This window comes from Schistocerca piceifrons, chromosome 6 (genome assembly GCF_021461385.2).
Source record: "Schistocerca piceifrons isolate TAMUIC-IGC-003096 chromosome 6, iqSchPice1.1, whole genome shotgun sequence".
NCBI classification, from domain to species: domain Eukaryota; kingdom Metazoa; phylum Arthropoda; class Insecta; order Orthoptera; family Acrididae; genus Schistocerca; species Schistocerca piceifrons.
The window spans coordinates 229,744,723-229,758,217 of NC_060143.1; the positions used below are offsets into that span (position 1 = coordinate 229,744,723).

Here is a 13,495-nt window from a genome sequence, read left to right on the forward strand (position 1 = left end):
TCAGAGCTGAAACCACAAACTGATGATCCTTGTCTCCTGCACGTAGCCCTATCACAGTTGTGACATGCAGGTCGACAACGGTGACCTCTGCTACAGAGAGGGGAAGATCCAACAAAGACTGGCACATTTTGTCATGGAATCATTTAGTTGAAGTGTGAAGGTTACAGAAACTCCAGTAGTAGACTTTAAGAAAGAGGTGTTGTGCATCACAGAGAGCCTTATTGTTGAAGTTTGAAGAGAGCAGATTGTGGGAAGAATCGGACAACATATTACTTCCTTCCACATGCATCTCATGAAATGACCATGACAAGAAAATTCGAGAAACTAAAGCTAATACAGAGATTGCGGACACTCATTCCTCCCATGTGCTACTCACGATTGGAACAGGGAAGAGAGTGGTGTGTGGATTATGATGTAGAAAGGATGTAAAAATCTAGACATTGATCACAGTGCTTCAGTGGGAATAACCCTGAATGTCACCATAACAATGAGGATCTGACAAAGGACCTGAATGTGAGGATTCTCATGCTACACCATATAAAAGACTGTCTTGCGTGGAGAGGGAGTAATCTTGTATTCTGAATGTTGTCTGCTGCAGTGTAGTGGTTAGTCACTGGCTGGCAATGTAGAGGTCATTGGTTTAACTGCCGCCTCCTCAAATTGTATATCATTCTGTATTTCTGAAAGTTTATTGGACTTGGAATGTTGTAATTTGCTATAATATTCTATGTATGTTTATATTTGAGCACTTTGCACTGAGGCAGGCAGTTCAGATCCACGTAAAATTTTCATGTGTGCTAAATAAGCATGCTGACAATGTGAAGTGATAGTTCTTGGTTTACAACCCTGCTCTCATAATCAGTACTCAGTTGAGACAGTGATATACTGTTTTGGAAATCACAGTGCTTTACCATGCGTAGTCATATTGGATATGGTTTGCCCTTGTGCCTGACCTCTGGATTGATTTACACACACAGTTGTAAATGAACTTGCAATTTAAGGTGGGTTTCGAACTATGCAGGATTTGGCATTTGGCACATTAGAAAATCAATGCTGGATGTGAAATAAGAGGTGTGTAATAGAAAAATCAAAGAGCTGCATGGATATTGAACCCTGAATCGTAGGATTTATAATCTGGTGCTTACCCACTATGCCACCAAGCAGCAGTGACATAACTGATCAGCAACTGTGTGTGTGTGTGTGTGTGTGTGTGTGTGTTTTGGTACTGAGATGTGTCAGCTTTTTTGTATCATACATTTTTCCATTCCTATAACTAAATTTCCGCCAGCACGACAAACACGTCGTCTGGTCAATAAAATGCTGCTGTAACTCTTCCACCGCATGACCCTGCAGTGGCTCAACAAGTTAATGATAGTCAGTGGTATCAGAAAATCAAAAAATGCGACTGGCTGCATGCTTACACCCATAGGGGAAAAAAAGTAGTCAGACATTAGTGTAATTTTGCAATCTTTCAAAAGTACATACGCACCACACACAATTTCTCTTTGGATGAGTAGTTGCTTTCCCTTTTTTCAATGCATTTTTAATTATGTGGCGCTACAGAAGACTGCTGAAGATTAGATGTGGAGAACATAATAGCTGATGAAGTACTGAATTGAGTCAGGGAGAAAAGAAATTAATGGCACTTTTTGACTAAAATGTGGGATAGATTGATGAACACTTCTTGAGGCACTGAGGAATTATTAATTTGGTAGTGGAGAAAAATGTCAGGAGGTAAATATGGGAGGAGGACAGAAAAACCTGAATGCAGGAAGCAGGTGATTCATATGAATGCAGGTTGCAGTAGTTAGGCAAAAATGAGAACTTGGACAGAATAGTGCAGAGATTTATATCAAAGCAGTTTTTGGACTGGCAATAACAACAACCACATGTAAAATCACAACAGTGTGTGATATCCAGCAGTATGCAGTGGTAAAAGCTGCAGACTAGTAGTGTGTGTGTGTCCCAGGTTTGTATTTATAATGTAATATTTGAGTTCTACAAGATATGGGACGTTTTATGACATAATATTTGTATGATTTTGGAAATTTCAATGCTGTATCCACTTTCCATTTAGGGGCAGTTTATCTGGTCTGTGATTTGTGGTGGACTTAGTTATAAACATATTTCAGGTATGAAGTGTTGACTATCATTTTCTATCCTTCTCTCATCTTTATTTCCAGATTCTGGAAACTATAATAAAAATATGACTCTGGACTGTTGGTCCATTGATTTTGGGTTCACTTGTCTCCTCCTTCTCCTCGCCCCCCCCCCCCCCCTTTCTCTCTCTCTCTCTCTCTCTCTCTCTCTCTCTCTCTCTCTCTCTCTCTCTCTCTCCCCCCTCCCTCCCTCCCTCCCTCCCTCCCTCCCTCCCTCCCTCCCTCCCTCCCCTCCCCCTACCCTACCCCCCCCCCCTCTCCCTCCTTAATCAGCATTAGGGGCCAGTTATGCTTGCCCTTTGTGCCTGTAAGTTGTGACACGTTCTTTTTCATGTTTCCTGTACTTTCATTTTCATGATGATGAATTAATCTGTAATTTTTCAAAGCTAGAGATTAAGCTGTGTTTAAATTTATCTAATGGTTCATATTTAATATATATAGTTCTTTCATCCCAAATATTGTTAAAATTTGTTTTCAGTTTTCATTTTGAATAAATAATAGACCTTGCTCCAGTCGGGTATGTGTGCAAACAGGATACTTTACCTGAATTACAGTCATATTTGATTCGGTGGTGTCAACCATGCTACTTTATCCCTGAAAAGCTAGACCATTCTGTACCATCCTGTTAAGTGCCCAGCTACATCAGTCATCATCCTGTTTAAGACAACTATATTACAAAGCCTGAATTATCTACAGAAAACATTTGTTCCTATAAGAAGGTTTGGCAGTCACTACATTTACTGATTTATGAATGGAAATATTTATCCTGACTTCAACAGGGGATACATTCACAAATGTGCCCAATAATAATATACAATGCTCAGTCTGTGGAATAAGATTAGAGAAAAGAAAATAATGATCCATGAATTGACGTCTTAACTATCCACAAGCTTTGGTGTAAACTTGTTTATTACCCTCTGAGATCATAAGGTACCTGCAGACGAGACAAACAAGTGCTGGTGGAGAACTTTGTAAGAACTTGTTGTGGCCTCGTGTTGTTTGTGTGTTTATACTCCCCCTCTTTCAGAAGCTGCTTTTTAAGCTGGCAGTACTTCGTGGTTCAGAGAAACAGTGATGAGCATTGTTTTACACTTTGAAAAATGAGATTTGTTGAAAAAGAAGCAAGTTGGGAGTGTAAGAGGAAGCACATAGTAGGAATCGCTATATCTTAAATTTCTCGCTTAATTTCAAAATCTTTGAGAAAACCTTTTACATTATTACATTCTTTTTTTCTGTTTTTATAGACATTTGCCACCAGGTGCTTGACCTCTATTCAGCTCAGCCTCAAATGACAGCAGGTGACTCCCCTCCGCAGCAGCCACCACCACATCAACCATCTACTATTGCTGCTGTGCCTACAACACTGCCAGTTGTTGCACAGTTACCAGTTGCTGCTCAGTTGGCGGTAGCTGCACAATTATCAGCGAACACTGCTATACCGGGAGCTCAGCAGCCACCAGCAGCCCCACATGAGTTAGCAGCTGTTTTATCACCACACGTTTTGACTGGTGGCAGGCATCGTACTGGAGCAAGTGGGCTTACTCTTGACCGGCGAGTTCTCTCGCCTGCATCACCTGTGGGACCGCCTGTATCAGGTATGTAACAATCCTCTTGTCACATTATAATGTGCTTGCTAACATTTAAATTGTAAAACAGTAGTGTTCATGCTAGCATTCTTTTGAGCTGCGTGATTTGCTTTTGCTATGTGGAGCAGGCACTGGGAGTGGAAGTACTCCCTGCTAGAAGGAACATCATGAAGTTATAGGTGTCTCATCAAATTTGATGCACTGTGATCCGAAGTTCATGCTATTGCCAGTGGTGGTGTTGTAAATTAAAGACAGTTGCTGCAATGTTTCCATCTCTGTTTATTTTCTTTGGCCGGCTGGTGTGGCCGTGCGGTTGTAGGCGCTTCGGTCTGGAACCGCGTGACTGCTACAGTCGCAGGTTCGAATCCTGCCTCGGGCATGGATGTGTGTGATGTCCTTAGGTTAGTTAGGTTTAAGTACTTCTAAGTTCTAGGTGACTGCTAACCACAGATGTTAAGTCCCATAGTGCTCAGAGCCATTGCAACCATATTTTCTTTGCCTTGAGTAGGTCCCTCGGTTTTGGAAATGATTGAGTCATTCCCAAAACAAATTTCGGATGATAATATGCTATGGAACACTTCACCTTACTGTCCTGTGTTTCCACAAGGGAAAAGTGTGTGCTGATCTGAATAATTTAAGCATTCATGTTGCATGTCCATGAAGTTGAGATATATTTCTGTGGTAAATGTTTGTAGAAACCACTTAGTCTTTCTGGTCTTATATTTACCTTTCAATTCCCTATCACTCTATAGTTCAATGAATTTCATTCGTAATATTTACAGAATAGATTTCTGCTGGGTATGGCATAATGAAACTTGCTAACTCAGTTTCCAAAGATGATTTGCTTTACCTTATTTCTAATTTGGTATTGAACATACACAGATCCTCCCGTGTAGCACTAAAAATAGGTGGCATTGAAGGTCTGCCATAAAGCGACTTGCTTACTTTGTCTTCTCATGTGACACTGATGACTTGGACCTGTTGCTCCATTTACCTTGGCTGGCTCTGTACTCCCAGTCAGCCTCGCTAAACGGGGTTATCCTTGAAAGCACACCAACTTGGTACTTTTCTCTCCATAATCTACATGTGTAGGCTAAGAGGTGCTAAATGGTAGTGACACTTGTGTTGAGTGGTGATGACACCAGGTTGCTGAATTACTGTTTTGTCAGGGTGACCAGTCTGCTACTGGAAGCTGTGTCCAATGGCCACATTTGGAAGCAATGATGGAATGAACTGTTGCAGATAATTACTCAGATGGTAGAAACCACCCTAACAGTAACTGCAGGGTACACCTACACACTGAGGCAATCAAATGATGATGAAGTAAAGTGCTCAGTACTGGCCAACACAATGCTGTATTCGGCTCACCTAGAGAGTTCGGTACTCTGTTCTACTTGAGGGCTCCCATATCTCCCTAACAGCTCATCAGCTGCTTCAGTTGACAGGAGAACTCTGTATCGAGGATACCAAAATGCCTTTTTGATCGCAAAAGTGAATGCTGAAACAAAAACTGGTATTCTTTCTGCTTAGTCAACTTTCTTGGTCCAGAATACATTACTTCCTTAATGACTTTTATTTTCTGGATTTGTTTCTGTCCATTCGGATCTCCAGAAGGCGACTGCCAATGGGGATATGACCGTGAGAAAAATATTGAATAACCAATGAAAGGGTAACATTCTAAGATTTGGAGTGAAGAATGTCAGAAGTTTGAACATGGTTGGGAAGTTAACAATCTGGAAAGGAAAATGCTAAGGCTCAATTTAGACATAGTGGGTGTCAGTAAAGTGAAATTGAAAGAAGACAAAGCTTGCTGGTCAGACAAGTATAGGGTAATACCAACAGCAGCAGAAAATGGTTTAATGGGAGAAGGATTGTTATGAGTAGGAAGGTAGGGCAAAGAGTGAATTACTGTTTACAGTTCAGCGATAGGGTTGTTCTCATCAGAATCAACATATACAATAAGTACAAGAATCAAGAGGGAACAATAAGACTGGAAGGCCAAGAATGAATTGCTTGGATTAGAGGTAAGACAGGGAGGTAGTCTTTCGCCCTACTGTTCAATCTGTACATTGAAGAAGCAATGATGGAAATAAAAGAAAGGTTCAAGAATGGGGTTAAAATTCAGTGTGAAAGTATAGCAATGATAAGACCCTCTGATCACATTGCTGTCCTCAGTAAAAGTGAAAAAGAATTATAGGATCTGAACAGTCTGAGTACAACATATGAATTGAAAGGGAAAAGTATGAGAAGTGGAAATGAGAACAGTGAGAAATTGAACATCAGATTTGGATATCACAAAACAGACGCAGTTAAGGAATTCTGCTACATAGGCAGCAGTATAACCCATGACGGATGGAGCAAGGGGGACAAAATAGCAGACTAGCACTGGCAGAAAGGGCTGTTCTGGCCAAGAGAAGACTACTAGTATGAAACATAGGTCTAACTTTGAGGAAGACATTTAGAAGAATGTTCTTTTGGAGCAGTGTTGTATGGTAGCTGAAACATATATTGTGGGAAAACCTGAACAGAAGAGGAATCAAAGCATTTGAGATATGGTGCTACAGAACAATGTTGAAAATTATGTGGACCAATAAGGTAAGGAATGAGGAAGTTAACTGCAGAATTGGTAAGGAAAGGAATATATCCAAAACACTGACAAGAGGAAGGGACAGGATGATAGCACATCTGTTAAGACATCAGGGAATAACTTCCATGCTACCAGAGGGATGTGTAGAGGGTAATAACTGTAGAGGAAAACATCCAGCAAATAATTGAGGATGCAGGTTGCCTGCTCTGAGATGAAATGTTGGTACAGGAGAGAGGTTCATGGCAGGCTGCAGCAAACCAGTCAGAAGACTGAGGACTCGGGTATGTCAGTAACCAAATTTGGATTAAATTCATCTTCAGGCTAACTGTCACACCCTCTAGAAACATTCTTTTTGAAACAGCATTTCTAATTTCAGTATATTTGAAGCATCTAACCACTACGATAATGAGAAACTTTCCTAATTATTTTTCAGGTATTCCACCAAAAGTCCTGAACAGCATTGCAGAGACAAGGGTAACTCCTAATGGCAATAACGAGACCATTATCCCAGGCCTTGGAGGGCCATTGCAGCCAGACGAGTCATCTGTTCAGTCATACCCGCAGTATCCGCCACCTGCAACTGCAGTGCTGCCACCTCAGTACACTGCGACTACAATTGCTCCACCTGCTGCAGCTGCCTTCCCACCTACTTACACTACTCCAGCACCACCATCTGCTGCTGCTGCCTATACTAATGCAAGCAACAGTGGGCAACCGTTGTCTTCTTCAAACGTTTACCATTCAACTAACTCAGCTGCTGCACCTAGCTACCCACCGTCTGCACCAGACTGGAGACCAACTAGTGGATATGTATGATCGAGGAGCAGGCGCCGTGATGGTCGGCGCCACAAGAAGTCTCAACGTTCTGCTGAAGTTCCAGTAGTACCTGTCACACTGTAGAACTCTCTGTTCACTGTAATAGATGGTCATATTATTATTGGTTTTTTCCATCTACATTTATAATTTTTTATTCATTTCTTCATATATTGCACATTATTTTGACACTAAGTACAAAGTACAGGGAGTTCTTTGTATGACTTTTTGGCACCTTGACATTGATTTTGTATTTCAGTCTATGTTTCAACTTTAGCATATTTAATTTCGGTAACAAGTATACATTTAGTATTGATGTCTGGGTGATTTTCATAAATTAAACCTTGCAATCATTGTACTGACTTATAAAGACTGTCAGTTTCAGCACCACAATGATCAACATCTGCTGCCTGTGATGTGTGATAAGCAAATTTCTTAGTTGTAAGGAAGCAGTATTTTAGGTTCAGAATTGTCAGAGAGAGAGAGAGAGAGAGAGAGAGAGAGAGAGAGAGAGAGAGAGAGAGAGAATTGTATACAAAATCATCTCCTCAAGAGTAGTATTCTCTTAATTACAGTGTTCTTAGACGGAATGAGTTATTATGTACTGCCTAAAGTGCGTAGATTATGGCATACATATAATCAGTCTTCTTAAGTTTTCATTAACTGTTTGCTTTGCTTCACTATTAACAATTCATCCCTTAAACTATTAACAGCTGATTATTTCTTTGAGCATCAAGCACAGAGTATTTAATACATTTATTTTGAAGTTATGAAATTATGTTTTTAAACATCAAGCTGGATCCTTTGCTGTAACCTGAATTGTTTCATTTTATTTCTGAGGTGTATACTTCAAACTTTATTCTGATTTTCCTTTGGGGACCTGCAGTTGGTAAAAATATTGTATAGTAGGTTTTATTGTTGTCAAAAACTTCATTGATACTCAAGCAGTCAAGTTAGTTTTTGTTAATTTGATATAGTGTATCCTGTTGGTATTGACCATTAAATGAATTGTGTGTTTGAAGTGTGTAGTGTATTTCCAATGACATTTACATTTATGACATATCAGAAGCTGTTCAGTAATCTCATATTGAGATTCTGGCACTGATAAATAGTAAATTCTTTTAGAAGCTGTATCAGCAAGGCACCACTAGCATCTTTTTGTACATTACCTGTAAAGCAAAGACATAGCAAGACCAGCAGTAAATAGTAGACTGGCTACATGATCCATGTTGCTTTATTTTCATCAGCAGTGTGAAACAATTGGCTTTCTGTTAAAGCAGTCCACAAGCTGTGTGTGGCCTGGTTTCAGTAAATTTTCCCTCCAGTCGACAGTTTCTATATTGGAAACAATGTAAGACAAGTTGTAGTTGTATGCTGCACTTGTCAAAGATTGTATATAATACTTCATCTAATTGTAAGACTGAAGACTGATTTGTTTTTCAAATGTTCCAAAATAAATGTGCCATTTTCTGAAGTATGTTTTTTGTGTCCATTTAAACCCTGAAATTCACGTGTAGTTGAAGTTATCAATTATATGATGGAATTTTATGAAGACAGAAGTGAGACACTTGCCACACCTTTTTTTTCCAATAACAGTAAAAAGAATATATTCTTAAAGACTCTTCATCTTGACAGCTGATGACAAAAACTTAGACAACATTGAGAGTAATAACTTACAAAATCATATTACGTGTTGGCTTAAAGGTTTGTATTTGTTTTTTGTAATTATGATGGTAGTAGCTTAATTATGTGGATGTATGGGGTGTGTTGAAAATTAATGCCTCTGAATTTTTTATGTGTAAATTGTTAAAGCTTTTTAAATAAAACAAATTTATTAACATTTTACGTGTATTCTTCATACCTGCTTATCTATTTCTCAACATAGTCATCCTGGAAATGAACACATTTCTCCCAAAAAGAAACCAGTTTGTTGATACCGCCACTGTATAATGTCTGATTTTGTTGATGGAGCCACAACCTTACCTCTTTTCCATGATTTTCCTAAATCCCTCCAGGCAGATGCCAGGAAGGTTCCTGTAAAAGGGCATGGTAGATTTCCTTCCCCATCCATGAAACAGTCTGAGCTTGTGCTCCGTATGTAATAATATTGATGTAGATGCTAAGCTCCTTCAGGGATACCGGCAGTAATAAGAAAATAGTATTACAGCAAGACGATCAGTAAAACACGTGTTGCGACAGTTGATATGTGGACTGATTCGCATAATCACATACACTATATGACGCTTACAGCACACTACATTAACACAGATTGGTCTCGTGAACAATGTTTTATTTAAAACAAAATTCCCAGATGTTAAGAAGATGGGAGTAGATATTATGAAAGAAACTGAAGAGAGGATGGCTGATTGGCACATTTTGCTGGACATGTTGCACAGGTTTGTTTTTGTCTCTGATCAGAGTGCCAGTGTAATAAAGGCTTTGGAAAATCACAAAAGGATTCCTTGTGCTGCTCATTCTATAAACACAGCACTTAGCCATAATTTCGATGAAGATAATTTCTTGTTAAATCATGCACTGAACATCGCATCAACAGTAAATACTGCAAAATGCATTGTGAGGTACATTAAGGAAAGTGGTCTCTGCTAGTCTCTGAAATCATCGTTGAAACAAGAGGTCTGCACATGCTGGAACAGCTTGTACAGTATGCTGGGATCCTTAAACATTCATTATAATGAAGTTGCTGTTTTGCTGACAGAAAAGGACTCCACTTACAGATTGCAAGGGTATGATAATGAGCTTTCAGGAAAAATTCTGCATTTTCTGAGACCATTTAAAGGGGCCACAGATGAATTAGAAGGTGAAAAAGAACTGACAAACCAATTAGTTCTTCTTTGGTTTCACAAACTGCAACAAGTTTGCAGTATCAATGACACTAACTCTCAGGTGAGTAATTACTGCAGTTAAAAGCACTGTTTCATTATGATACGTGATAGATTTATAATTAACTAGCGTAATTGATGTGTGCTAACATATGTATTTTTTAACAGAAGGATTAAAAATCGAGCCTTGACTTCCGTTTGTGAGAAGATTGTGATCACTTCCAGACATAAAATTGCTACATTTCTTTTGCTGTCTTTCCGTAATCTTAATATGCTTGAAGTAAATGAAAAGCAGGAAATTCTTAGCATTGTGCGACAAATGTGTGCTACTTACTCAGGTACAACATGCAATCGTTAACAAAATCATTTTTGTGTAGTTAGTGGATAGTGTATTACAGAGAAACGGGAATGTTATAATTCGTATAATACTTCGTTAACATAAAACACCTCATTTTTACGGGAATGTTTTGATTATTTCTACATCAGTTCTGTATTACTTGTCTCTTTTGTTTATCATCATAGATCCTTCAAGTACTGTCTCATCACCACCTAGAAAGAGAGATTGTTTCAAGGAATGGAGGAACAACAGATCATCCGCAGCAGATTAAGTAGTTATCTACATTTTAATGCACCCTGGAGATGATGATGATGATGATGACATCTTAAAGTGGTGGAGCAGACATGAAACAGATCTGCCAGGCCTGGCTGCAGTTGCAAGACGTATTTTATGTATCCCAGCAACAGGCGCACCCAGTGAAAGATGCTTTAGTAAAGCCGGCATGTTACTAACAAATCGCCGCAGCCAATTAAATCTGGAATGCATTAGTGATTTACTGCTGATCAACAATAACTATAATTTTGTTTCTATTGCAAACAAGTGAAAAGTATAACAAGTTATGTCTGTAAATATTTAATGTTCCTTGTATGCTTTCTTTATGAAGATGGTTGTCTTCTAGATTACAGGGACAGCACTTATATAATGTTTCCCATTAATGAAAGGAAAAATATATCTTCTGTTTGGAAATGAGACTTGTCTTCTATCCACAATTGTATTAAAATATCATTTTACTTTCTAAGTGCTTTATGTATTTAGCTGTGTCACGTACCCGTTCTTGGAAATGTTACTTTTGTGGTGACCGGTCATGCCCAGTTGTCCGGAATCCGGACAACAGACATGGGGAAAGTATGTGACCGAGCTGAGTCGTGTGGGGCCGGACACGAACGGCTCAGTCCTCCCATCAACAGGCGAGCCATGACCGGTCAAACATTGAGCGTTGCAGCACTTCACTAGTGACTGTATATCGTCAAGGTAAATACTTGACTATCTTAATTTGACAGAAACTGTAAACAATTTGCAATGGGACTGAATGGTGTTTGTATGCCTTTCGAGTTCTTGGAAGACTTTTTATATTCAAAACAAATCTTTTAAAACAGCTTTTGCTGCGGAACAATTTGTTCTTGTTAAAAGATGCTCCAGTGTAAACCTGTTTCACATGGATAGCCATTGTGTGCAGTAAAGTTGATATCATGAGAAATTTTGTGTATAAATACCACTTCTACGTGTACATAAGGAATGTAAGTGTAGAAAGAGGTGACATAATTGGTGACTAGGTAAGAATGACTGGTTTTTTTATGGTAAAGGAAAATTTATTTTGGTTGATGCTTTGAAAATACCAACTATAAACCAGTTAGTATTATTTTTCTTCAGAAGGAGTGAATAAATAAAATGTATCTACTTCTGCATCCATATTCTGCCTGTCACCTGATGGTATCTGGTATAGGGTACTTTGTGCACCACTGCCAGTTCCTGCTATTGTCACAAATTGAGCGGTTTTATATTCCCATCTCCTATCAAGTACTCATTTCATGAAATAACATCAGGAAGTAGCACTAGATACTTGTCTCAAAGGATTCAGTTCATTGTCAGAACAACATGCAGCCTGCTGTTGTGTCTCATACATCGTAGCTGTGCTAGAATAAAGGGGAAATTGTACCTGTTAACAGTGAGCAACGTGAGACAGACTAAATTGGGGAATAATCAGTGCATTTTCCTCCATTGATTGTAACACTGAACAGTAATAGCATTTATATTGTCAAACAACACCTTACACGAAATACACCTGTTCTTTCCTAAATTCACAACCACCAGTAGACGAAGCTTTCTCCCTGTCATTCCTTCTATTCTAACATGTTAAGCAGAATCCCAGTCTGCTCAGTCTTGACTCTATATCAACCCACAGCCCAAGAATAGTCACTATAGCCCTATGCATGTTTCTAGTCACATGGAATGCTTCGTTCCTCCAGTAAAATGCAGCAGACTGCTGCTAGAAGAGGACAAAGTTCTTTTGCAAGCTCTGTAGAAAATCACAATAGTTCTATCATCAGTCGCCTTTGCTCTGTTGAGCAGTTTAAATTGATAGTTTATCTCATAATGCAATTAATAAAATGTCGAGGCTACTATGCTGTAGTTGAATGGATTTCACCTTAAAACACAAATTTTTCGTCCCCATCTGCAGAGGGCATTTTCAAGAGGGGTCATAGCTTTTTTTGAATATCCGATTCCCACCCTGGCTCACTACTGACTGCGCCAAAATTTCACTTCCGCACAGTGGTGTGACATCCCGTTTTGAATACACGAGCACAATTGGCTGTTGTCAACTGCCATCACCCACTGTTGCTATCATCCTATTGTGGAAGAGACTGTTCCACATCTTCTTGAGCACTGGAATCCAAATGTCACTTAAATTCATGCCCCCCTTCTTGCTATTGAAATTCCTGGGGTGTTTTACAATCTCTACGGCCTCTCTGTATGGCCTTTTTTGGTATCCACTTGTGGCTACCAGTACTTGAGTCCTATCAAAATGAGTGTGATGGTCTCCTGGCTGCAAAGCATGTTCCACAACAGCTGATCTGTCAATCTTGCCACTTCTGTAATTGCCCTTGTGCTCTTCTAGTCGTTTGTGACATTTCTTTTTGTAGTACCCAAGTATTCCGATTGCCAAGTTCTTGACAACATTATTACAACAGTGTGTGGACCGATCAGATTTGTATATCAAGAACTCAGCACATTTTATCAGTAAATTAAATGGCACAGTGGTACAGCCGGAGCATATATTACTTAGTTTTGATGTGGTGTCACTATTCACTATGGTTCTACTTGGAGAAGTGTTGCAACAGCTGAATTGGATTTTTCCTCCCGATGTTGCAGAACTATTTAAATATTGCCTCATAACCACATATTTCAAATGGAATTAAGGATTCTAAGAAAAGACAGATGGTGTTGTAGTGGGGAGCCCCTTAGGCCCGGTTATACCGAACTTCTTTATGGGAAAATTCGAGGAGCAGGCATTGGTTACTGCAAACGAGAAATTGAATATTGGGTTCTGTTAATGTTTTGTAGCGTCGTGGCAGGGAGGAACTGGATCATTTCCAGAAACATCGGAGCAGGATCAGTCTCAAGATTCAGTTTACCAAGGAGGAGGGGGTTCATGGAAGACTAAATTTTCTTGA

The 13,495-nt window shown here is 39.3% G+C and overlaps 1 protein-coding gene across 1 annotated transcript in view; it reads left to right on the top strand.

The window, feature by feature from the left end:
- Window positions 1-8,952, top strand: part of LOC124802804 (cyclin-K) — a 67,906-nt gene extending 58,954 nt beyond the window's left edge. Inside the window, exons 7-8 of the mRNA XM_047263808.1 lie at window positions 3,404-3,754; window positions 6,766-8,952. Coding sequence (XP_047119764.1) covers window positions 3,404-3,754; window positions 6,766-7,148 — 734 coding nt within the window. The 3' untranslated portion in view covers window positions 7,149-8,952. The remainder of the gene's footprint in view (window positions 1-3,403; window positions 3,755-6,765) is intronic.
- The last annotated feature ends 4,543 nt before the right edge of the window (window positions 8,953-13,495 follow it).